General features: G+C 43.7%; 1 protein-coding gene across 4 annotated transcripts in view; it reads left to right on the top strand.

Moving 5' to 3' along the window:
- GABRB1 (gamma-aminobutyric acid type A receptor subunit beta1) overlaps positions 1 to 27847 on the top strand; it is a 176415-nt gene that overhangs the window by 123192 nt on the left and 25376 nt on the right. For all 4 annotated transcript variants that reach the window (XR_008308068.1, XM_053253366.1, XM_053253365.1 and 1 more), the window contains one exon: positions 12887 to 12969. Coding sequence is in view for 3 of the 4 variants with exons in the window: in XM_053253366.1 (XP_053109341.1) it covers positions 12887 to 12969 (83 nt within the window). In the remaining variant the exon portion in view is untranslated. The remainder of the gene's footprint in view (positions 1 to 12886; positions 12970 to 27847) is intronic.

Raw genomic sequence — 27847 nt, 5'->3', positions numbered from 1 at the left:
TCATGGGTCAAATGGGCCGTAACCCAAAATTTGGCTTAATTGGGCCCATTCCCAGAGGTTCTCACACGTAACCTAACCCAGGCTGGGCATCCCTAGCCCGGGTTGGGCAGCACATGGGAACAGCCTCAGTGGAGTTGTGACTGCAGTCCAACACAGAGTTAGGCACGCTTATGCTTCTTGAAATCAGTGAGGTTAAGCACGCCTAATTCTGCATTGGATTATGTGTGCACTGGATAGCTAGATGAAAGTCCCACAAATAAAGGATTGTACAGAGGTCTGATATCCCAAAATAAAAGGAACCTTGTGCTCTGCAAAGTTGTAACATTTCAGACAAGTGACAGTTGTTCATAATCACAATGCATTATGAATGAATTCATCAGCTTTTTCTGTTATTACCATTGGCACACGGTGCAGCTGTGGTGCATTACCACCACTAATCTGGCTTCTTCCCTGCTGTCCTGGGTGTCTGGCTCTTGCTAGTCCCTCTATCGCTCAAGGGGTGTACAGGCTGAGAGGAAATCAGGATCATTTGGAAGGAGATGCCGCTTCATGGGATACAAGGTGTTGTTGGAGATGCAGTGTTGGAGATGCAGCTCCTGATGGCAACACCAGCAACCCTATTGACTACAAGGTGCATTAGGGGTTGAGACAGCCAGTAAGGGCATTCTGCCCCTGACCATCCTCTAATCTAATTCCCCTTGGTTAGTCTCAGTTTTCATTCTTTCACCCAGAGAGACAGACTTCCTGCTTCTCCCTCTCCACTTCCTGTATGTAGCTAGCTATGAGGCCTGATAGGTCTTAATCTATCCCTAATCAATTTCCTAAATGAACTACTTTATTTGGAACTTTAACTCCATGTCTCCAGACAATATTCATTAGCAGTGCTCCCTTACCTATGTACCTCTGCTGTAGCTGCTGGGGCACTATCCAGATTAGACCCTACAATGGGGTCACAATGTATCTCTGAAGTGTGCTTCTCCACTTCCTGTGTGGTGACACCACAGTCCCTACACAGAGACAGCAGGGTACCGTTCATATTTCCAATCCCTTGTTTCAAATTTAATTGCTGCTAGATAGTGCTATAACGTTGTCTATCCGGCATTAAAAAGTTGCTGGGTTTTTAAATTAGTTTTTGCAAGGCTGCTCCCCCTGCTGGGCTCTTTGCTAAATACGTTTTGAATGTGATTTGCCTGAACGGAAGCATTTTGCCACTGTTGAGAGGCTAATCTGAAAAGTGTCTGGGACAGATAAAGAAATCTCCCCTCTTGAAACTAACAGTAAATAGCGTGGGCAGTTTGCAGCAGCTCAAATGGTGAGGACTTTAAGAGGATCCCCCAAAACTGCAAAAAGAGGAGGGGAGAGACAACATGACAGCCAGGAGGCTTTACACACAGGGCTTCTGCCCCGAATCTCCTTCAGAAGAGAGTGTGTGCGTTCACACACCAGCCAAACATACCCCGAAGTCCCATCAAGATTCTTGGACCCACTGCACACACAAGTTGGGCTTTGTCTTGTGAATTCTAACTCATCTCCAGGTATTTCCAGATTTTTAAAATGCTGGCTTTAAGCTACTTTTTCTTAAAACAGGGAGAGGCACATAGAATCATTAGTATGATAATAGGCATGGTCTCTTCAGAAATGCAGATCTATCTCTGTAGGGAGCACTCCCCCCCCGCCCACTCCCATTGGCTAGAAAGAAAACACTGACGCCTGCATGTGAACAAAAGAAAACTGAGAGCAGAGGGGAGGGGCTGCTTCCCTCAATGCCACGAGTGTACTTCGAAGTGGCTTCCCTCAACAATTACCCCGAAGCCTATAGCCAAGTGAGAATAACTCCCAAGCGAACTGAATGGAGGAGGAACATGAAGCTGGCCAGAGAAGGTACAGCAACTGAAGACTGAAGACAAGCCTCTGAGCAAAAGATGAAGCCCCAGTGAGCAGGAAACACATCAGTGAGAAAAGGGAAGAGGGCACTGTGGATCTTTGCTGAAGCATCTGGTAGGGCTGTGCATCACATCAATCGATAATCAAGCTCTACTGGAGCATTTTTCTCCCACAACGATTCCAAAGGGGAAAAATCCTCCAATATTGGCATTCGATTTGATACCATACCAGATCACGTCGATGTGGTATTGAATAGGATTGGAGGGAGGGTTTACTTTAATGAAGATCTAGCTTCTGTGAGGAAACGAGCTCCATTTTGCCCGCTGCAGTGGCAGCATTTCAAAAGACTGCCTTTCCCCGCAGCTTTGCATCCCTTTTCTGGTGCATTACTGAGGGGGAGTTGGCTACATCCTGTGAATTCATCATCCTGCACAGTGCATTGCTTCCTCCCCAAGTGCATTCTAGTGCACGAAGATGGAGGAAAAGGCAGCGTTTTGAAATGCTGTTGCTGCTGCAGTGCTGGAAGGCAGCCACTGTCTTCACAGAAGCCAGTCCTTAAAGTCCGCCTGCCCCCCCGCCCCGACTGCAATCCTATTTGATACCATATCAACATGATTCACAGAAGCCAGCTCTGTGTAAGGTAAGCCCTCCCTCACATGCTGATGCATCAAGCCAATGATCACGATTGCCTTGATGCCATTCTGACCATTCCCTGCGTTGTTGGCATGATGTGAGAATGCCCTGTATTGGGATCAGAATCAGGCCAGTAATTCTGCCCATGCACAGCTCTAGCATTTGGCTCTTGATTTAAAGGGGCAGAAGGGAAAATGAGAAAGCATTAAAGATTTTAGTTCAAGCATATGGGTGAGCTGGAGCTAAAAGGAAGAAAGAGCTAATGTGTGGTGCAGTGGTTAGAGTGTTGAACTAGGACTGGGGAGACCTGAGTTCAAATCCCCATTCAGCCATGGAACTCACTAGGCCAGTCACCTATCAATCAGCCTAACCTACCTCACAGGGTTGTTGTGAGGAGAAACATAACCATGTACACCACTCAGGGCTCCTTGGAGGAAGAGTGGGATATAAATGTAATAAATAAATAAAGTCAGTCAGTCAGTCAGTAGTGGTCTGGAGTGCCAGACTAGGACTAGGGAGATCTGGGTTCAAATCAGCCATGGGGCTCAGCCTCACAGGGTTGTCATGAGGTGTCTATGACCTCCTCTGCAACTTAACTTCAACACCACTACTAGTGTAAGTAATAAAATGACTGTGCCAAGATAAAACCAGTCTAGATATTTTACACATTGAAAAATATTGCCTTGATTCCCAGTCCTCCAAATCAATTCGAAGGAGGAGGCTTTATCGAGAGTGAGGGAGATGCACTAAAGCCAGAAAGCCACAGGAGGGCAATAAGAATGTTTAATGGTTGGTAAGCAGCTTTCCATTTCCTGCTGCTCTCTTTTTCATGTCAAATGTGAAAAAATGAAATCCTTTAAATATCTTTTGAATACATCTGGAAGCCATGAAATATCACAGGAGATGTAATGGAGCAATACCCAATGAGAATTAAATGTTGTAAACTTCCTCTCTGTTGATTTTATTTGAAGAGTTTCCTTGGGCTGATGGAGAACTTCGAAAGGATATTAAATGAGGCTATTTATAAAAACTTAATAAACTCTGTGCCTTATCATTGCAAAAAAAGAAGCTGTTTTGCTGCCTAAATTCAGGTCACCATAAAACACAGGAGAAAATTGCTAAGTATATTGCTCTTGTCTTATTTATTGTTTACTGGAAAGAGAACTAGAGTTATGTCTCCTATTCTTTGCCTTGTATTACTATTTCTATCTGTGATAAATGAAAGTGAAAATAAATAACAAAGGCATATACTATCAGATTGTTCTAGTTTGCCACAGTCCCATCACATGTATCAAGGTAGGCTGGATCCAATATATGCAGCAGAATGAGGAGACTCCTGAGGTGAACAGGGTGGACTATACCAATCAAGGTGGACTACTAGCATATTTTAATGTTATCCTACATTAAAACAGGCAGGCAGAAAACCCTGAATGTAGAAAACTACTGAATTGGATTGCTGCAATGTGCTGTATGGGCTGTCCTTGAAGACAGTTTGGAAGCTTCAGCTGGTCCAGAAGGCTGCCACAAGGATGTTCAGATGGGGGGAGGAGGAGGAGGAGGATCTTTCTAATATCTAATTTCAAATCTTCTTGAGTTGACAATATTCAGGCTGGTCAGTCCAATCCCTACTCACCATTTGACATGCCGCTGCATGACAGAGGACAGGTGCATTGGTTTCTTCCATAGCTGTCCTCACCCCAGGCTCTGTTGAGCTAAAGCATCAACAGATAGGTGGTGGCAGAGCAATGTGGTTACTTGTTAGAGGTTGCCATGGTAATAAGAGGTTGGGAGGGTTAATGGTTGCTGTATCCCAGGGATTCTCAATGTTGGGTCCCCAGATGTTATTGGACTTCAACTCCCATAATCTCCAGCCCCAGTGGCCTTTGGTTGGGGATTATGGGAGTTTAAGTCCAATAACATCTGGGGACCCAACGTTGAGAATCCCTGCTGTATCCTGTCCTCTGTCATGAAGCTGTGTGTCAAATGCTGAGCAGGGATTGGATTGACCAGCCTGACTTCTTAGTACATATGTATGGGTTAGAAAGTTTAATGTAAGTAAAAATGATGAGAGTAAAGTAAAAATGATGATACACACACACTTCCAGCTCAGAATCTCAGCTTTCATATAAAATATTCTGGTAGTGATCCCGGAGACCAAACATCTGGCCAAGCTGTTTTTAGCTGGTTGCTTGGTACAGTAGTACTTTGGTACAATCACAACACTGGAATAATACAAGGTGGCAGCAGTGTTCCCTCTAACGGATTCCCAGATGTTGTTGATGACAGCTCCCAGAATCCCTGGCTGCAATGACTTTTGCTTGGGGGTTATGGGAGTTGTAGTCAACAGCATCTGGGAATCCCTGTTAGAAGGAGCACTGTTTGGCAGCTGAGATAGTTACTTCCAATGCTAGTGTTGCTGACTTCCATGAAAACACAACACTGATGTGGAAAGTGACCATATCATCCTCCTGATCTGTGTTGTTCCCAGCTACAGGTGTGACTGTTGCAGTGTATGATCCTGAACATGTGCATCTAGCAATCAGGTCGCAGAGGTATATATGAGCGAGGCTTTCATTATGTGGTACGTTGATAAATGTGCCAAACTGTCTACAATAGTATCTTATATACTGTGGGAAATTATTTTCACTGTCATTTACTGTAAAAATATAAAAAGTAACACAGTGTAGAGCAAAACTAGGGTCCTCCCCCATGTCTACACAAGGGAGGTAGGCAAAAGGTAGGCAAAGGGAACCAATGGATCAGCATAATAGGAGACGTAGCAGTGGCATTTTTCTCTGTACCAGAGAGCTTTCAAGACTCAGGAACAATTTCCAGATTTTAAAAAGAATGAAGAAAACAGTAACTTACATATCCCACAGTGTAATATCAGCAGTGCATAACAACTCATGTCACTGCAGGGCTCTAACACACACAGCAACAGTGCTGCACAAGAACAGTGGCACTCTTATCCCTGGACTTTTGGGCTGAAGTCCAGGGCCTCCACACCCCCTGGGGGCCCCACAAATCTTCTTTAGTGCGTCCTGGGTGGTGTGGTCGCTGCTGGCCTACACTGTGCTGGGCATCTGCAGGTGATCGTGTCCTGTGCTGGCTGCTTTAGAGACAGCAAGAGGAGTGGGGACAGAAATATGTGGGATAGGAATATGTTAAGTTATGTGTTCAAATGCATATTTGCATAAATAAGCAAATTTATGCAAATATGCATAAAACCCATCTGTTTGGTCTGGCCTTTCAGGGTTTTAAATTAGTTTTAATTGTTTTAATGCTAACCTGGTTTTCAGGGTTTTAATTGTTCTGATAGTTTAATTGTTTTTTAAGATGTTTTTTACTTGGTGTTCATATTTATATTTCTGTTTTAATTGGTATTGGTTTTAATGGTTTCTGTTTTTAATTGTAAACCACCCTGAGCCATTTCGGAAGGGAGGTATAAAAATTGAATTATTATTAATAATAATAATAATAATAATAATAATAATACAGTAGAGAAGTAGAAAAGAGGCCTTGAAGAATAAATATATCAAGGACAGTGAAGAAGATGCACTTCAAATGGTCAAGAACGAGAAACTATTCAACTCCAATGAAACAAAGCAGGCCTACAAGAAAGAACAAGTCAAGAGCCGAGCAGAAAAATGGAGAAATAAGCCACTGCATGGTCAATATTTGCACAATATAAGTGGAAAATCAGAAATCACCAAGACCGGGCAATGGCTTAAAAATGGCAACTTGAAGAAAGAAACAGAGAGTGTAATATTGGCTGCACAAGAACAGGCACTAAGAACAAATGCAATAAGAGCAAAAGTTGAAAAAGCTTCAACAAACAGCAAGTGCCGCCTTTGTAAAGAAGCATATGAAACAGTGGACCACCTAATCAGCTGTTGTAAAAAGATTGCACTGACTGACTACAAACAAAGGCATGACAAGGTAGCAGGGATGATACACTGGAACAGCTGCAAAAAATACAAGCTACCTGTAGCCAAAAATTGGTGGGACCATACAATTGAAAAAGTTGTAGAAAATGAAGATGCAAAAATATTATGGGACTTCTGACTACAAACAGACAAACATCTGCCACACAATACACCAGATATAACTGTAGTTGAGAAGAAAGAAAAACAAGTCAAAATAATCGACATAGCAATACCAGGGGATAGCAGAATAGAAGAAAAAGAAATAGAAAAAAATCACAAAATACGAAGATCTACAAATTGAAATTGAAAGACTGTGGCAGAAGAAGACCAAAACAATCCCAGTGGTAATTGGCGCCCTGGGTACAGTTCCAAAAGACCTTGAAGAGCACCTCAACACCATAGGGGCCACAGAAATCACTATCAGCCAATTACAAAAAGCAGCTTTACTGGGAACAGCCTATATTCTGCGACAATATCTATAACAACAGCAACAACACTGATAATAAAATTCAGCCATCCCAGGTCCTTGGGAAGGACTCGATGTCTGGATAAAACAAACCAGTCAATAACACCTATCTGACTGTGTAAATAAATAAATAAATAAATAATATACAGTACCTGTTTTATATTACATTCTTGTGAGTTCAGTTGCTGTTTGTGACCTCAAGAACCCACATGTAAAATACTGTGTGTGTCACAATGCGTGTGTGTAGGGAGTTTATGCTTAACTTGCAGGGTGTGGAGAGGGGCCTCCAGAAATGGAGGGGCCCTCTAAAGGCTTTTAAGTCCAGGCTCCAGAATTACCTAGGTGCACCTCTTCACAAGAAGGCAATGCTGGAACTACTGGCCTCTTGCTCAGCTCCAGCATGGCTTTCATCATTGGGGATAATGTAAGTAGCACACGATATACGATTGTGCAAAAGACAAATAGTTCTGGTACTGCCTTCTTGCACAGGTTGCTGCAGAGCCCCTGCACCATTGCTGCAGAGCCCTGCAGTGGGACAGGTGGTTCCGCACTGCCCACCTTATGCTACAGTTCATGTGAGCCAGTGTCCAGAATGAGACTGTTGCTTGTGTGAATCATCCTTTGGTGAACCAGTGCTAACACAGGCCACATAATCATACCACTGAAATTAAGTCTTTAGACTTTCTTTTCCCTTGGTGCTTCCTTAAAGTTGCCATTTTCCGCTCCTATTTTGGCTTTTATTTTATTCAGTGTATTTGCTCTGTCAAACAAAACTGTTTGCAGTAAAGTTTGCTCCCCATTCACGGGCAACTTTTATTACAGCATCTTGTTTGCAGGGCTGTAGTTATAGCTCTGTCAGAATTCCAGTTACAAATTTAATTTTATTGTATTTACAGCCTGGCAGTGAAAAAGGCCAACTGTGCTGAAATTTCTTCAATAGACCTCTACCCCATAGGATATTTTTTTTAATATAAAATATAGTGCTATGTTACTTGGTATTCACTGCCTTCAGAGCACTTGATAATGAATCTTTGTGCTACCCTAGAAAATAGGTTTGCTCTGATCCAGCGATAGGCATACTGTATATACATGGAAGCCATCTACTGCCAGTGTATTCTTAGCAGGATGAAGAATTGTATGTTAATTGATGCTATACAGATGATTCCCCAGACTGAACTGAAAGTACCAATTGAATTTTCTTTGGATCAGAGTTTCTGAATCTTGTACAATGGGCAAAAACAATAACAAAAGGTTGCACAAAATAATTGTCACATTTTCACTCAGGAAATAGATTTGATTTTTCATGTTACAATACATATTTTCTCGACCTCCAAAAAGCTGGAAAATAGAAAGATGTTAAGGCCATAATACTTAGAAATGTGAAAACATCAAAACACCTGTTGTACATTCCAACATGCCTTATAATAATTAATAGCAGATTAATCCGATCCATTAATTAACCCTCAAGCAGTTCAATGCAGCAAGAAACCAATATTGTAAATATTGTATACAAAGCATTAATTTTTACAAACAATTCTATATTCTGAGTGTGTTTTGGAGCAGACACAGTCAAATGCTAAGTGGTGTTGGGGAAATAGTATCCAATAAAGTGTTTTCCAGATGGCCATTTATCTCACCTTTTTTTTCAGCTTTCCTAGTACTTCCTGCCTAGTTCATGTGCAGGACCCAGATGGGTGTATGGATTTCTGAGGAAGCTCATTTTCCCTCTTTGAGAGTTTTGGTCTTTGTGTTCAGATCCTGAGCACCTCCTTAGCACTATTTTTACAGCACAAAAGTGGAATGGGTGGTAGTTACCCATGATGGGCGCTACCTACCACCCAACTCACAAAAGAAATGGACAAGCAGGAGGTTTTAAACAAATTTTTAAGAAGCAAGAACATCACTAGCCAATTGGACACCTGTGCCAGAAAACCAATCACCAAAGGAAAACCAGGCCTACAAAATGGCACTCAAAATGTCGATTATTCAAAATGTCAAGACGGGGTTGTTTTGTTCCAAACTCCGAAAAGGCCCTTTATTTAAAGGGTGTTTTGTTTTGAGCTTGAAATGGCCCATTTTGAATCGAAACGTTTCAACGTCAAAACGTTTTGCACATCCCTACTTACCCCCTCATTTCATCACTACTTTAAAGTAGACATGAAAAGATACAGGAAAGTGAGTGCTGCCTGGTAAACGGGGTTGTAAAAACAGTGCTAAGAAGTATTCAGCATCTGTCCTCAGAGCAAAAACTTGCCAGGATGGAAAACAGGATTGTTCAGAAGCCCACACACCTGTCTGGATCCTGAACAAGAGCCTGGCAGGACGTACTGCAGGAGCTGGAAAAAGGCAAGATCAATTGTCATCTGGAAAAGTCCTCAGTAACATTTTGCTCTCATTTCTCCTGTTGGAGCTAGGACCCTGGCAGCATCAGCTCTCAGCTGCAATGTCTCATAGTGCCACTGGGGTTCCTTAGGGTCATGGATAAAAGTGCTGGACTCCTCCCCAATTTGTTCTTCCGGTGTTAATCTCCATTTTGTCTCCCCAGAGATGGCCATTTGTTTTGGTCTCTCTCTCTTGAGACATTATTTATTATTACATTTATATCCTGCTCTTCCTCCAAGGAGCCCAGAGCGGTGTACTACATACTTGAGTTTCTCCTCACAACAACCCTGTGAAGTAGGTTAGGCTGAGAGAGAAGTGACTGGCCCAGAGTCACCCAGCTAGTCTCATGGCTGAATGGGGATTTGAACTCGGGTCTCCCCAGTCCTAGTCCAGCACTCTAACCACTACACCACGCTAGCTCTCACTACACTACGCTGGCTCTCAGCTGTAGCCATGAGCTACAGCTGAAATTAAGTTGCAGGCTTTTTCACATTTGTTTGTAACCTTTTATTTAAATAAATCCTTGTAGTTTTTCAATACTAAAGAACTGTCTCAAGTCCTCTTGCTTTGCTGCTTTCTCGCCAAACTGGCTTGGCTTTGCTATTTGGGGACTGAACTGCCCTTCTTCTCCTACATCTCTAAGCTATGGAAAGTTTAAGGGAGTCTCTTCACAGTCTGTTTTCCTTTGCAGCAATGAGAACTAGGTGAGAAGCAGAGATGCACGGTATATATTTATGCAAAAATCTGTTTACTTTTTAAATGTACTGGTTGAGAAAGAACAGCAGGCATACACACAATGAGTGTGCACAGCTCTAGCCTAAAGGCAGAATCAGAATCACAGAGTGATGCATGAACTGCTTGCGCTCCATCAAAATTAATAATGAGCCCATTTTCACACTGTGCAGTATGCAACTAATTACCTGAAAAATTACTGCCTGGGATTGCACCAAGGATTCTTTCATTAGCATTCTATGCTGCTGGGAAAGGAGAAAACAACAAAGGAAATAGGAAAGAGAGGATTGTCAAAGTAGAAGCGGAAGGACAATCTGGCCACCACAGTTCCAAGAAGAACATCAGAAAGGGGAACAGCAGCCTAGCCTTTGCCATCAGCCAAAGTCTGCCTAGGGAAGCTTGTTTCTTCCACTCTCTCAGAACTGGGGGTGGGGGAGACAATCTGGCCTCAGTCACTGGCCAGTGGCCAGAAGACCAAGGGCTGCTGCGTAGTTGCTAATATTCTTATTGGAATGAAAGTGATGCAAGGGGAAATCAGCTTGACCTCAAATGCCTTAAAAAACAAACAAACAAAAAACCCTCACCTCAATATTCTAGTATTGACAAATTGATTTCCCCTTTCTGCATTTTTCCGATATTCCCCCTCCCATGTGGGTCTAGTCATTTGGACTGCAAGTATGAGGGCAGGGCCTGTGTCTTGATTTTGATTTGTGTGCCACTCCTAGTTAATGTAGGCATTTTAGAAACCAATCCATAAATAACAGGACTACAACTTTATATTATTGAGTTGCAGCTTTGTATTTTTAACTTTTCTCATCAAACTTTGTCACGGAAGGCTTTTACTGTCCTGCTACTGTTACATTCATATCTGCTGCTGAATTATTGTTTTATAATTATAGTTTTATTACCATTCTTATTTATTTCTATGTCTTATTTTAAATTATTTTTGTAAACTGCTTTGAACACTTTAAGTGGGAAAAGGGGATAAAACATTCAAAATAAATAAATAAATAAATAAATAAATAAATAAATAAATAAAAATAAGGGCTGAGTGACACATTAAGTGGCCGCATTTGCATCCAACAGGGACCCACAGTTCCACTTCCCCCTCCCCCACACTCCCATCCAAATTTGGACATTCAGAAGAGCCCTCTCTGAAGTCAGTAAGACTGCCGTGGGGGTGGGGGGTGGGGCAGGGCTGGCTGTGTGGGCTTCTTTCTTGACAGATGGACAGCCTGCACAACCAATCACGCTGAGGGAGAAGCCTCCTTCCTCAATTCCAGTTCCTGGGCCAGCAGCCTGCAGTTCCAAATTCTGACATACCACAGGCTGCCTGGAGCCTCAGGTTGCGGCGCCAAAACCCAATACAACCTGAGGGTCCAGATTGGAGTTCCAATCCTAAACCCTTGGTTTCGTCACCGCGCTCAACTGTGGTTCCCCTCATTGGGACATGACAGCCGCAGAACCGCAGGCCTGTTTAACTGCAGTTCCGCATTAAGTGTGAATGTGACCAGATTGTCTTCCATCCCTCACACACTCCACTCCCTCTAGGGAAAAGCTATAACTCAGTGGCAGAGCACCTCTTTTGCATGCATATGGTTTCAATTTCATCTCTGCCATCGCTAGGTAGAACTGAGACAGGCCTCCTTCTGAAAGCCTGGAGAGCTGCCGCCTGTCCTTGCAGACATACTGAGCGCTCTGGACAATGCTCTGACTTGGTATAAGATAAATTCCTCTGCATGCCTGTAAAATGCACACATCAGTACCAGCAGTTGGAATACACTACCTGCCCTGAAATACAGAACAAGCTATATATGGAAAAGCAGAAAGGTGTACAACTTAGGACCCATCAGGCTAAATGTAGCCCACCAACCATGTAGTGAAGCTGCTAGGTGTTTCACAGCACCCCTATTTTTGCAATTCCTGCCATGCAACCAAAACCTCACATCAGTGATGCTGTGCTGCTGGCCATACGTGGCAGATGGGTTGCATTTGGCTCATGTAGGTATAGATTAGACTGTACTAGAAATACATCAATCAATTTCCCAGGGATCTGAGATCCATTTTCCAGAGTTTGAATTATTGGGTGGTGGGAACGTTGAGATCCCTTAATGAAATCCATAATGAAATACACACCCAGTTTTTGCCAGATCATGGCCCCTTGTAGCTTTCTAAAACCAATGGCTAAGCTGGGGGTGGGGTGGGGGGCATCAAGGGTGCCAGATTCCTCTCCCACTGATAATTTGAACATTCCCACTTCCCACTTCAAGACAATGCTTTTTCAGATGATAAAATCAGTGGCATCAGTAGGGGGCTCCAGGCCCCCAATATTTGGGGGGATGCGTGGGAATTCTCCCTCCTCACCTCACCTTCTCCTCCACCACTGCAAGGACAGTGGCAGAGGAGCTAAACAGCACGTGCTGCCAGGTGTGTGAAAAGTAGTGCACTGTTTCATTCCACTGCCAGCCACCTTGAGTGGCCAGTGAAGCCCAGTCTAGGGGGCCAGCAAGGGGGGGCATGCAATTCTTATTAATAATGCTGCCCTTCACCACCTTGGGAACCTGGGAATCTCTAGGAACCAGTGGCAGTGGCACACCCGGCATTCCGAAGGGAGGCTGCTCTGCCCCCAGTGCTCAGCTTGCCTATGCGCATGTGCAGAGACCATTTGAGTGGTGACCCTCACTGCCTCCCCTGGACCTGGCTTTACCGGCCGCTCCTTTAAAAAGTAATGGCACCTATGGTGCCACAGTGGTCTGGACCAGGGCCTGGATCCTTTACATAACAATGCCCCCAGACAAAATATTTGACCAGAGACAGATATTCATAAGTCCTTGCTTTCTGAACCTGCTTTGTCCTCTTTCAGTATCACCACCACAGCTGCATGCATGATGGACCTACGCAGGTATCCTCTGGATGAACAAAACTGCACACTGGAAATTGAAAGCTGTAAGTTGTCTTACTGTTTTCCATTGATTATGGGGGGGAAGGTACACTTTGGAACAGAATGCAAGGTAGAGAAGCCATGATATGGTATAATGAGAATATTTTCAGCATAGAACTACTTCTATCTAAATTCCGGTTGTTTTCTGAGCGGTTATGAATTTGCTTGTAGTATATAGCAATAGCAATAGCACTTACATTTATATACCGCTCTATAACCGGAGCTCTCTAAGCGGTTTACAATGATTTAGCATATTGCCCCCAACATTCTGGGTACTCATGAGGTATATCTTGCCTCATCTGAGATATTATCTATAGGGTTTGGTATGAAAAGTTCAAATCTTCTAGTAGTGTCTTATAAAACATTAAAAACATCACTTTGCCTCTCTTTGTGATTTTTTTAAAAGTTGGTGCATAAATAGAGGTTTCCACTAATGTGATGCATCTAAATTAATTACTGCTATTGAAGCAGTTTTGTGTATTCAGTTACATGTACAATATAATTACAACTGTTACTGCATTATTTATCATTAAAGCTGCAAGCATTAATTTACAGGTTAATCTATTCAACCTTTGGTTAACTCATCGGTAGGGGACAATTTTAATCAGTGAGGGCCATTTTTAGTGAGTAGAATTAAGAGCCCCTTTGTTTATTTTTGAGGCTATTTGTTCTGGTGAGTTACTGTATTAAGTAATGAAAAGTAAAATATTAAAGGCGGTCCTTCTTTCACAGAATGAGTAGCAGCTTTGTTAAATTGCAAGTTGTTTTGTTTTATCCAGTATCTATTTTAGAAAAGAATCTATTTTGAGACTTTGGTAAAAGACAAATGGACTTTTAACCAATTAATGATTAAATTAAATTAAATGTCTAAAGAATATCAACAAGCAGACCCTGTTGAAGTCAACTGACAGCCTTTTTTGTCATGTTCCACATTTTGTAGTCATTATTTTATTTATACATGTTAATAACTATAATATAAAGCTGCTTGGACCTCAGTGACTGACTGACTCCCAGAACAAACCACAAAAGACAGAAACATGCCTTTTTGCAGATAGGTTCTAGACCTCACCCACACTACCAGAAAAATCAAAACCCCTGAAAAAATTCATTAATTTCCCAGAAAATCCAAGAAAACTCTCCAATTGGAAAAGCATGGGAGATTATGCCATTTCCACAAACTTTGGCAGTTTTCTCAGGTGATTTTAGAGACAGGGAATCTGGATTTTCACAGAATGATGAAGAAACAAACAGGCAATTTTGTTTCAATTGACTGGGGTTCTACCACATCTAATGGGTTTCATGCAGGGGCAGAGCCACCATTGAGCAAACGGGTTCAAAAAACCTGGGCTGCCGCCAATCAGGAGCCACACCTGGTGCCCCAGCCACACACCCTGCATCTGACATCAGAAGCAGGGGGCATATCTTTACATACAAACGGGGCCATGTGACCCCGTCGGCAGGCAAAATCCCCAGGCAGTCTGCATTTGCAGCACTCCCGGCCATGTTGTGAATGCAGCACTGGCTGGGCATTGTGCTCGCAAATGGTCTTGTGGTAGCAAGCATGACTTGTTCCCTTAGCTAAGCGAGGACCGCCCTGGTTGCATATGAATGGGAGACTAGAAGTGTGAGAACTGTAAGATATTCCCCTCAGGGGATGGAGCCACCGCTTTGGGAAGAGCAGAAGGTTCCAAGTTCCCTCCCTGGCTTCTCCAAGATAGGGTTGAGAGAGATTCCTGCCTGCAACCTTGGAGATGCTGCTGCCAGTCTGAAGACAATACTGCACTAGATGGACCAATGGTCTGACTCAGTATATGGCAGCTTCCTATGTTCCTATGTAAATGGGGCTGTACTGGCCGGGAGATTTTGCCTGCAAATAGGGCCACACGGCCCCATTTGCAAGCAAAGATATGCCCCCTGTGTCTGATGTCAGATGCAGGGGCAGGGCTTAGCATCTGACATCAGCCACAGGGGGGTGGGGCTAGGGGGCTGCAGCGGTGGGCTGGACCCAGGCCGCTGCTGGCCTCCCTCCACCCCTAGTTTCATGTCAGATTTCCATGAAACACACTTTAAAAATTGAAAAAACACAAAAAAGCTTAAGTGCTGGAGATATAAATACATTTTTCTAAATGCATAAACTCTTCTGGACATTAATTAAGAACTAGTGATGGGAGAGTGCATGGTCATTTTTGTGGTACAGAACGAATGCTTGCAAATAGCAAGCCCAGTTTTACTAGTATACAAATGTAATTAAAAAGAACCAAGATTCACATACAAAACTGGCCATCATAATTATTAAGCAGAAAATATCCTATCAAATTTGAAGGGCAGAGGAGAGGTGGGAAATTTCAGACTTTTTCCTAAGCTCACTCATCACATCTCATATACCCCATGCACTCTGTGCAGGACTACCTTTGAAATGATTCAGAAGCTTCAGCTAACTCAGCCCACCTATTGACAGGTGTGGACTAATGTTCCCATATTTCACCTATCTTAAAACAAATGCACTGGTTGAAAATTTGATTCTTGGTCCAGTTCAAAATGCTCCTTTGGCTTTGGAAGACCTGAATGGTTTTAGGACCATTCTGGACAGCTGTAATGTTCTAGAACACTTTCCCAAGTTAGGTTTGTTTAGCAATAAGATCCTCCCCACTGTCCTTTTGAAGACTGCCATCTTTCAGAGGCCCTTTAATACTGTTTGCTCCTGCTTTGCCGTGATGATCTTGTTGCTGTTCTGCTAGGTTTGTTCTTTTCATTGATTCATTGATGTGATTTGCTCTGCCTTGTTGGATGCTGTTTTTATCACTTTGTTCTATGAACCGCAATGACATTTCCTGAACAGCAGTACAAAGATTGTTTAAATAAATAATAAAAGACACCTGCTCACCACCTTCAAAAGTGGAGAAGATAACCTGATCCCATCCTTTGCTCCACTCACTATAATATCAACAGTCTAGGAGTAAATAAGATGGACAGGGGTGCAGAGTTCCTCCACTCATCACAAGCCCTGTTGAAGTAATTGCCCCAGGCAGGGCAAGAGGCAACCCTGCTTTTCTGCTCCTCTTATATCAAATCTCCAGGGTCTCAAAGCTCTAAGAAAAAGGTAAGGAATGCTGTGTTCCCCACCTACACACACAGTTTAACTACTAATTGTGAAATAATTGTAGTGATAAGGATCACAAAGGAGAGCTGGTTTTGTGATAAGGAGAATGAATTGTCCCTTTTGCTAAGCAAAATCCATTTGGATGGATGACTACATGTGAGCCCTATAAGATGTTCCCCTTAGGGCATGGGGCCATAGCTCAGTGGCAAAGCACCTACATACTTGCATGCAGAAGGTCCCAGGTTCACTTGCTGGTATCTCCAGGTGGGGCTGGGAGAGACTCCTGCCTGAAACCTTAGAGAGCTGCTGCCAGTCAGTGTAGAATACTGAGCTAGATCCAGGGATTCTCAGCGTTGGGTCCCCAGATGTTATTGGACTTCAGCTCCCATAATCCCCAGCCCCAGTGGCCTTTGGTTGGGGATTATGGGAGTTGAAGTCCAATAACATCTGGGGACCCAACGCTGAGAATCCCTGAACTAGATGGACTGATGGTCTGACTCTATATAACACTATATACAGGAACTACAGAATTCCATGGCTTGCTTGTTTCTGTGCTTATGTTGTGACTTTGTATCCCACCTGTCCAATTCATGCAAATGCCCAAAGCAGCATACAATAATTAAGACAGTTGTTACTAAGCAGCGGTTCTATAGGACTCTCTGCAAAACCTAAAGCACCAAACATGTTTATATTGTGTAACCGTTTTATTTAGTGCTGTAGTACAACACCTTTGTTTCCAACTCCATCTCATGGTACCTGATTTCACACAGCAGCAAACGGTAGTTCTATTTCCCAACTGGTTTGCCTGGATAAGCAGGACTCCGATTCTGTTTTGCCCTGACCAGTTTCTCTGTTCAGAATGGCTTCGGTCTCCTCATCCTCTTTTACAAATTTATCAGCCACCATCAGTTACTCTCAAATATAGAACATCAGTCACGGAATCCTAATTGTCAAATGTAAAATACTAAATATCAAATGTTAAGCATTCAGCAGATGACACCACAAAATTGGCTTCCACATTAAATAAGGTATCGTGGGAGGAATAGAAAACCTCTCATTAGAGGCATTTTATGTTTCCCACTGAAGCAGTCTGTTGCTGTGTTTTATCCTTTCTGCAGAAATAGGAACAAAATGTTTATAATGTTTGAACAAAACATGTTTGAACAAAACAGAGGTCAGTTTGCAAAGGCATTGGTATGAATCAGTAAAAATAGTCCAATTGACTCTTTCAGCAGTTTGTTGCCAGAGAGGGAAAACAGCCCCCAACAACTATGTTTATTTCAGAGCCTTCATTCATTACCCCCCAGAGTAGCAAAAAAGTGTGCTCACAGATTTGAGCATATTCACCTCCCTCTTTGAGACAAGACTGCATTGATAAAACACATATCAGGAATACAACAACAACAACAACAAATATTTATATACCGCTTTTCAACAAAAGTTTCCAAAAGTTTCCAAAGCGTTTTACATGGAGAGATAATAAATAAATAAGATGTCCCTCTCCCCAAAGGGCTCACAATCTAAAAAGAAACCATAAAACAGACACCAGCTACAGTCACTGGAAGTACTGTGCTGGGGGTTGATAGGGCCAGTTACTCTCCCCCTGCTCAGAGGTGAATCTAGGGTGGACAGCCAGGGCATGTGCTCTGGGTGCCACGGGGGGGGGGGCACCAGTGCCATGCTGCTCCCCACCCCCTCCCCAATTTGTGAATTTAAAAAAAAATTAAAAAAAATTTAACCTGTAGCCCCTTCGGGGGGCTTCCTAAAGGCCACGAGGGGGGGGTCTGCAAAGGTTCCCCTCCCCCACCCCCCGCCAGCCCCTTAGATCACCGCCGCAGCTCATCTCGGGCTGATTTTCAGGCCTGTTTGGGCCTACAAAGTTCAGTGCGGTGGCTATTTTGGAGGTCGCCACACATGCTCAAAAGGCCTCTATGAGGCCTGGCAAGGCCTAGGACCTCACAAGGACCATTTGAGCATGTGCAGTGGCCATTTTTAAAAATAAAAAATGGCCACCAAAAACAAACTGTTGTAATAATTCACACCCAGAAATGTTGCATTTGCAGTGTATTGCCATCCTTGTGTTGTGCAGTCTTACCATACTGATAAATGGCTTGTCTTTTGAAATAAGTGGTTAACGTGCTGCAAATTATTCCCTTTAATTTAGCTGAGTTGTACTCAGGTTTTTATTGCTTGTGCATCCCAAGCAGATTTGCTCAAGTTTCCTTACCTTCTGAAAAAGTTATATTTTAGAATGTCTTTTTTAAAAAAAAAATCTATGCAACTCCCTTTTTACTTTGAACACAATTGTTTTTAAAAGACACATTGAATCGTCATGCTGTGATTCTGATTGACTAGTGCATTTGATAAACTAGACATAAAGTTTACTGTTCAGTCTGCCTGTTGTCTGCCTCCATATTGAACAAGGGAGGTGTAACTTATCCAATATTTGTGTGCCTGCTTGGTTCATTTATGGCAGAGCTCACTTTTGAAGGGGTTGTAATGCTATGAAGGTGGCTGGTGTCCTCCATCCAGTACACACTATCACAGGCCATATGCTCTTACTACCTTAGTATCTGTCACAGCGACAGATAGGAAAAGGAATACATGTGCAATAGAATTGGGTTTTTTGTTTTGTTTTTACCTTTAGACCCAGGAAGCACACTGAATCAAGGGCAAAATTGCATCTATGTTTGCTCCTGGAGCAGAGTTAGAGGAAAGCTGGCTGATTGGTTATGAAGTCAAGCCATTTGTCTCTTTTAAATTTATTTCATTGGCCATTCCAGAGCCAAACACCTTTCCTTTGGTGCACCTTCTCCCTTTCTCAGCCTGTAGCTACTTTGCAGGCAAGGCAGCTTGCTCTAGCTGGTAATATTTTTCCCCTCTGCATGCCAGGCAGAACTTGAGGGGATGAGGCAGGGGCAACCTTTTACCAAACCTTTGCAGTGTGGCAGAGACAGAAAATTGGTGACAGTAGTGCAGGGTAGATTATTGTTATAAATTCTCTCTCTCTCTCTCCCTCTCCCTCTCCCTCTCTCTCTCTCTCACACACACACACACACACACTTTTTCTGATTCAAATATCACACTGTTTTGCTGTTCTGTGGCTAGCTGCAACTTCCACCTTCTTCCTGATCAGGCTGCTGGATCCAAGCCTATTGTAAGCTGCTGGATAATTTCGGATTGTTTGGGGCCCCTAGGATTTCCCATTGCAACCATCTCCCTTTAAGGCAAAAGCTGTTTGGACAGAAAAAACCCATCCCTGAATTTCTTGGAGGCAGCAACCTGTAGTGAGGTGTGCTGAGGTAGCAGAGCATTTGCTAAAGAGAGCTTTCACTGCTTAGCTCTATGGAGGCATGCCCAGCACATGGATGTGCTGCGTTTCCTTGGGAAGGCGACTGGCACATATATGCCACATGTGTGGTTGTATGTGTGTATGCATGTGTGTGTTGCTTACAACCTGTTTCTCCTGAAAGTGTCTGGACTTGTATTTTTGAACTGATATTATGGTAAAGTTATCTGAAAGTTGGGTGTCAGATGTTTGGACAGGGGCGCAATTTCAGTGCTTGCCCTAGGTGCTATTTTCCCTATATACGCCTCTGCCCCTGCTAAATAAAGAGAATCACATTAAAAATGTGCCTCTCTGCCCAGTTAATTTACATACTTAGGATCACAGGCTTTCTTACTAAAGCTGAAGGTTCACTTCATACTGTTGGGGCGTGGCCAATTGACTGTGACACCTTTCCTTTGAAACTGTAGCCAGGGCAGGCTTGAACAACCCATAACCCACCAGGCCAAATGGAGCAGCCCACCAGCCACTTATGACTGCCTTTAAGGGCATCAGTTAACCTCATTTTTCCTGTCTGCCTGTCTGGGATTGTAACATCAAGGGGAAATCAAGCACCTGACAAGCTACAATATGTGGCTGGATGGTTATTTTCAGTTTGTTGGGTTACAAAATCTGAGTAGTGTATACCAGAATTAGGATGGTATCTTCCCATTCATGGAAGCCATAGAGGGTGGTTTGTTATTTTATTATTTATTTCATTTCACATGCAACTTGCATGTGATTCACAGGCAGCTGTGCCACCCATCCAGACCTAGTTTCAACAAGGTGGCTGTATAGTGCACCCTCAGAACATGCCCTAGAACCCAAGGGGGTATCTGAATGTGTAATTCTGTCTGAACAGGTCCTCTTTGATAGGTAGCCAATGGAACTGTAGCAGAATACCTGAGAACTCCAACTCCCCTTCTCCTTCAATTCCTATAAGGGGATGGAGTTGTAGCAAAAATGTTTTGTCTGGTTTGGAGTCAATAGGTGCTAAGAGAGACGAGGAACGGTTGGTTTGGCTTGTGTTTAAAGCATTGATTGCCACAGACTTTGATTTTGTGGCATCACTGTCACTGGGCCATGCTGGTACCACTTCCCCTGCTTTCAACAATACATACTATTGTCCATTAGACTGAGATAAAAGGCGCAACCTACCCAGAGTGCCCTCTGTATCACCAGCCTAATATTTTCATTCATTCATTCATTCATTCAATTTCTATACCACCCTTCAAAATGGCTCAGGGCGGTTTACATTAAAACAAAACAATTAAAATCAATTAACCTTTAAAAATAGAGATTATAAAGCCCCATAAAAACAATTAAATTATTCAAAACAGTTTAAAATCCAGGTTACAACATTAAAACCATTTACAACAATTTAAAAACCCTGGAAGACCAGGCCAAACAGAAGGCTCTCCTGAAGGCCAATACATAATTCAAATTACAGATTTCTGCAGGGAGCACATTCCACAGTCCAGGAGTGGCTACAGAGAAGGCCGCCTCTGAGTCGCTGTCAGACACACCGGTGCTAGCTGGAGATGGACTCCTCAGATGACCTTAACATGCAGTGAGAATCATGCAGAAGAAGGAGCTCTCCAGGGGCATAACCACCATTGTGCAAAAGGGTTCAAAGAACCTGGGCTGCCAATGGTAGGGGCCGCTGAAGCCCCCAGGGGTGTGTGGCTCGGGCTCTGGAAGAGTCCCAAATGAACTCCCCCCACCCACGCCCGGGCTATTAAGAGCCCTGAGCCAGCGCTTGCCCATCCTTTTCAGGCAGCACTTGCTGCCTGAAAGCATCTATTCCCCTCCACGCCCCCTTTGCCACACACCCTTTGCGCCTGACCTCGAGCTCCAAAGAGCTCGAGTGAGCGCTTCCGTGTCATTTCAGGTAGCGCTTGCTGTCTGAAAGCATCTATTCTCCCTTTCTCTCCCTCTGGAGAGAGAGTAGGGATGTGCATAAAACCGGTTCTCCCGGTTCGGTTCGGATCCGAACCGGGTCCGAACCGGACCAGGGTGGTTCGGTTTTGGTTTTGCCAAACCACCCCCCGGTTCGGTTCGGATCCGAACCGGTTCGGATCCGAACCGAACCGGTTCGGATCTCAAAAAATAGCTGGTTTGAAAGGGGACCTTGTGTTCTACCTGCCTCCCAAATTTCAAGTCGATTGGACCTTCCTCTGATTCCTTCCTTCCCCCCAATCTGCCCCAAAGACACCCAAACTTCAAAAATTCTCAAAAAATCAGCCCTCTGCCCAATCCCCCTGAAATTGGGGTGGTAGCCTCCACCCATTAGGCACTACCACCCCACCCCACTATTTTGGGGCAGATCCACTTTCTGCCCCCAAACTGCCCCAAAGTCACTAAAACTTCAAAAATTCTCAAAAAATCACCCCTTTGTCCAAACCCCCTGAAATTGGGGTGGTAGCCTCCACCCATTAGGCACTACCATCACACCCCACTATTCTGCCCCAGCCCCCACTTTCTGCCCCAATATGCCCCAATATGCCCCAAAGATATGAAATTTTCAGAAATTTACCAAAAATCAGCCCTTTGCCCAATCCCCCTGAAATTGGGGTGGTAGCCTGCACCCATTAGGCACTACCACCCCACCCCACTCCTTTTGCCCAGATCCCATGCTATGCCCCCGAACTGCCCCAAAGTCACTAAAACTTTAAAAATTCACCAAAAATCAGCCCTTTGCCCAATCCCCCTGAAATTGGGGTGGTAGACTCTACCCATTGGGCACTACCACCCCACCCCAAAATTTTGCCCCTGGGCCCCTTTTTACCCCCCCGAATCTATTCGGATTCGGATTCGGATTAAATCCGAATCCGAACCAAATCAAGGGTGATTCGGGTGACCCAGATTCGGGCACAAAACAGAACAGGGGTGATTCGGTTCGGGTCCGAGCCAAATCACCCGAAATCCCAAATTGCACACCCCTACTAAGCACACACACAGAGAAGAAGCAGGAGGCGGAGTGTGGATTCTATGATAGCATATTAGAGTGGATTGATGGTGTCTCATTGAAAATCTCATTTGCTATCATAGAATCCACACTCAATACCTCAGAAACAAGAGAACCCTGTACCCATGGGGGTGCCCCTACCAGAGATCCCTGTACCCCATGGGTTAGAAACCCATGGGGGTGGTTGGCACCCTATGTGCACTACACCACCACTTGCTCTGGGCCACCCCAGCACCCCCATGTGCACTTATAGGGCTGCTGAAAGCTCCATTATAACTTATTATGAGGAAAAACCTTAAAGACGCGTAAACTTCAAAAATCACTTAAAAATCACCTCTTTGCCCAATTCCTTTCAAATAATTCTGATAGCTTCCTTGCCCACCCTAGGAACTACCACCCACCACACTGCACTCTACGACACCCCTTTCCCCCCGACATGAAGCTATACATTTGCTGCAATCCTAATTATTCTCTATGAGGAATTCAAAAACACTTAACAATTCACCAATAATCAGAGGAGTGTCCAATTGCCTTGAGATTTTTTGGGTGGTAGGCACCCATGCCTGTCTACCACCCACCCTGGTTTTGTGCTCCTAGGTCCTCCACAACAGGGGATATGGACTGGTTCGGGTCCCATTATACTCAATGAGAAAAATAATTAAAAATATTTCAAATATTCATAAAAAATCATAGGGGTGTCTGATTGCTTCAGGGTTTGCATGGTTGTTGGCACCCATGAGTGCTCCACAATAAGAAATAATGGCCTGGTTCGGGTCCCATTATATCCTATGAGAGAAAAATAAAAATATTTTTCAAAAATTCATAAAAAATCGTACGAGTGTCCGATTGCTTTGGGGTTTGGGTGACAGGTACCCCGGGGTGCCAGCTACCATCTGACCAATTTTCAGCTTTCCGAACCGATCCGAACCGGTCCGAACCGGTTCGAAACGAACCACCCCCAGTTCGGTTCGGATTCGAACCGAACCAGGGGTGGTTCGGTTCGATCCGAACCTCCGGACCGGAACCGGTTCGGACCCGAACCGGTTCGGATCCGAACCGGTTCGCACATCCCTAAGAGAGAGAAAGGGGAATAGATGCTTTCAGGCAACAAACACTGCCTGAAGGATGGGCAAGTGCTCGCTCATGGGTGGCGAGGGGATTCTCTCGGAGCTCAGGCACGCCCCGTGCATGTGACATCACATGCACGGGATGTCATCAGAGCGGCCACCAGGCAGGGCCAGACCCAGGCCGCTGTTCGGCTGGCTCCACGGCTGGAGCTTTCTAAGATAACCTGGACCTAATAAGCAGCTAGAACTGTGCTGTCTCAGGAAGCACAATCACAGGCCTGACAAGTCTTACTGGCCTGCTATTATTGATGCTTTGAGGTGGGATCCCACACCATTTTTGTAATGTTTGGACAGCTGATTCATGTGGATAAGCTGATTGGAACGGTGCGGCCTACCACCTGTTCTCTTGACCCTTGCCCGACATGGCTTATACTATCTGGCAGGGGGGTCATTGTAGAAGGTCTGGTAGAGATTATAAATGCGTCTCTGAGGGAAGGTAGGATGCCTCCTTGTCTTAAGGAGGCAATTGTTAGACCGCTTCTAAAGAAGCCTACCTGGGATCCCTCAGAGTTGAGCAACTACAGGCCTGTCTCCAACCTTCCGTGGCTGGGCAAGGTAATTGAGAGGGTGGTGGCCTCCCAGTTCCAGACAGTCTTGGATGAAACCGATTATCATGACGCATTTCAGACTGGTTTCAAGCTGGCTATGGGATGGAGACTGCCTTGGTTGGCCTGATGGATGATCTCCAATTGGGAAAGGAAGAGGAAGTGTGACTCTGTTGGTCCTTTTGGACCTCTTGGCAGCTTTTGATACTATCAACCATAGTATCCTTCTGGAGCGTCTGAGGGGGCTGGCTACACAGAGTATAGCCATGCTAGTCTCTGCAGATATTTTGCCTAATTGGATTTAGTGGAGCTATTTGTACTTTCAGTACATATACCATAATGCCCATTATGTGCAAGGTATCTTTTTAAGCACTCCCTGGGTTCACATATACATATACTAAGAGAGCAGATAAAATAACACTGGTGGTATTGGCCTTCTTATTGGCCATTATTAACATTTACCTCTCTAATAGTGGCTTGTCTCAAGTTACTAGACAAAAACTTGACATGAGTTTAGTAACTATGGGTTTATAAAACACAGTGAAGTCAGAAATTGTTTTATTTTGCTTTCTGGTTTCTGGGTCTTTTGGGCTTGCTTGCAATCATTTCCCCCCTAGCTTTACTCCTGTGTCGCCCCCACTCCACCCCCCCAGCTGGCACAATAATCCTTCGGGCCTGTTCCTAGCTGACACACAAAATACACCTTTTTTCACGGAAACTGGTACAAGACATTTATATTTTACATTTATATTTACATCCTGCTCTTCCTTCAAGGATCAAGGATCCCAGAACGGTGTACATGGTTATGTTCATCCTCACAACAACCCTGTGAAGTAGGTTAGGCTGAAAGATAAATTACTGGTCCAGAGTCTCCCAGTGAATTTCATGGCTGAATGGGGATTTGAATGCGAGTCTCTCCAGCACGCTAACCACAACACTGTGCTAATTTTCTGATTCCAGCAGCTTAAAGCAGAAAGCTAGCACCTGTGTGCTAATACCAGCCCTGTGTGAAATCTGGTTCTCATGAGCTGCTAAATAGAGGCCATTTGAAATTACTTCACATCATGACTATTATCTTGTAGTAAGTCATGTAGTTCAGGCTACTACACATGTCTGAAAATAAATGTTGGTGGGGAGGGCGAGGGGAAATAGATCAAACTGTAGGTTGCATCACAACACATAAATAGCTGACCTCCTCTCCAAGAGTTAATATCCTGCCTCAGACAGTTTCTTAACTGTCAAGTAATTGTTATATCTGCTCACTGTTGAACAACTGCAGAGTGGTCCAATCCACATGTAATGCAAATTGGATCCGCTGTTCCACTCCCCACCCCACTCCTGCTCCCCGTCCACATTCAGGCGCGGGGCCATGCCTAGGGGGTTGCGGGGCTGGGGGCGAATCAGCATGTATGGGGCCTCGTAAACATTTCATATGATTACAAAATCATACTGACTGGTTACATACTGTGTAAATAGTGTGTGAGTGAGGTTTTTGGACATGACCAACCAGCTTGGACATATAGTGCATTGGTAAGGGGGGGGAGTTAAAAGCACAACACATGCCCTGTGCTTCACACTTCTCACTCAGACATTCTGAACTGCAAACTAACTTGAGCATGGCACATATACAAATAAAATAAATAAAGCTTATTCAGCTGTTTACAGTTAGCCTTACTTTCACTAGTTGCGAAGTACTTTATGGATAGAGAGAACTCTTTTTGGCAGCTTTACTGCAGTATGGAAAAAATATTAAAAATCAATTGATTTCCAGAAGTTTTTGTAATGTTCTGCCACGATACAAGCCACTTGCAGGACTTTTTTGATTTTTTAAAAAATAAAAAATATATTAAAAATAAACAGTTTGTCCAATCAATTTCAACTTCAATATTCAGAGCCCTCCCACCCTATATCTGTGCCCTATATCTGTGCCCAATATCAAAGCCCTATAGGAAGCCATTCCATATATATATATATATATATATATATATATATATATATATATATATGGTGTCTGACTTATGTTTCTTTTTAGATTGTGAGCCCTTCAGGGACAGAGAACCATCTTATTTATTTATTTATTTATTTATTTATTTCTATGTAAACCGCCCTGAGCCATTTTTGGAAGGGCGGTATAGAAATTGAATCAATCATCATCATCATCGAAGGAGAAACTGCAAGAAAGGTAGAAACACCAAATAAAGAAGAAACAGTGCAATTCTGGGGGAAATTATGGGGCAATCCAATAGATTATAATAAAAAAGCAGGCTGGATGAAAGAGGTCGAAAAATGTAACCAACAAATGCAAGATCTAATAATAACACCAGAATTAATAAGCGAAAGAGCAAAGAAAATTAAAAATTGAACTGCACCAGCCGACGATGAACTGCATGGCTTTTGGCTTAAACACCTAACAAGCCTTCATAAACAACTATCAAAACAGTTCGATCACATTTTGCAAGGCGGTGATATTGAACAATGGCTAACTGGGAAAACTCATCTCATAATGAAAGACCCAGCAAAAGGTGCAGTTCCAAGTAATAATAGACCGATAACCTACCTGCCAACCATGTTCAAATTATTAACTGGAATAACAGCAGATGAAGTGATAGGTGCCAGTAAATCTCACAAAATCTTACAGTCTGAATATCCAAAATATAGAGAGATGTTTGCATAAATACACTCAGGATTGATTTAGCCTCCTTTTTTCCTCATGGTAATGGGCTTGTGCCCCCAGTCCAAGCCCCCCTGGACTTCTGTGGCCCCCAGGTAGTATTCCTGCCCCCGCCCCCCATTCTGCTGTTTTCATTCTGTCCTTGGACCATATGATGTATGTCAGTGGCACCTAGAAACCTTGGACCACTCCTAATACAGCTCTGTATGGGTTCAGCCCAGTGAAAAGTTGCAGTCTAAGCCAACATGTGACCACATTCTACAAATGTCAGAAACCAGCATCCTCCTGGGGGTCATATCCATATACTTCAGATTCTGAGGGTGACTCAGTTGTATTCAGGACTAAGATCACATAGGTTCACTCCAGCCTTAAAATGGCTGTGTATGGATATTTTACAACCATTTAGTTGTTGTTGTTGTTGTTGTTTATTTTACATTTATATCCCACTCTTCCTCCAAGGAGCCCAGAGCGGTGTACTACATACCCTGTGAAGTAGATTAGGCTGAGAAAGAAGTGACTGGCCCAGAGTCACCCAGCAAGTATCATGGCTGAGTGGGGATTTGAACTTGGGTCTCCCTGGTTCTAGTCCAGCGCTCTAACCACTACACCATGCTGGCTCTCTTGGAACAGTCATAACTTAATATCTTGATATGCAACTAAATACTCTCTGTGAGAAATGCAACCCCCCTGCCTGAGAAATGACATACAGGAGATGTATCATACAGAAGATGCATCAAGACTAGATCAGGGACCAACCTAAAGCAATGGGCTAATTGTTAATAAATGAGCTAATTGTTAACAGCTGTTGCCCACAGGAAGCTGATTTTAGCCTTCAGTCCAAGTCTGTTAGCTAAGGTTCATCGCTGTTACACAAACTAGGTTAATATTAATCTCTCTTTAAGATGCAGTGCTTGCAAGTTGAACGGCTGCTACATTCATATGTGGGATGAGTGAAAAATAGGTGTGAAGAATAAGCAAACAGGAAATTTAAACTTGAAGGGATTGTGGGGTGGGGTGGGGGTGGGGAATCAGCTAGTTCTGGCAGAAAGCAGAGAGCTATCCTGCAAGTCTTGGCTGCCCCCTGCAGCTGCTCTAAGGGCTAATTCACCTTGTGCCTTGCCAGAAGAATCCTTATTCCACAACACAC

Source organism: Hemicordylus capensis, chromosome 5 (genome assembly GCF_027244095.1).
Source record: "Hemicordylus capensis ecotype Gifberg chromosome 5, rHemCap1.1.pri, whole genome shotgun sequence".
Classification (NCBI taxonomy): domain Eukaryota; kingdom Metazoa; phylum Chordata; class Lepidosauria; order Squamata; family Cordylidae; genus Hemicordylus; species Hemicordylus capensis.
This window is presented reverse-complemented; position numbering and strand designations above follow the sequence as displayed.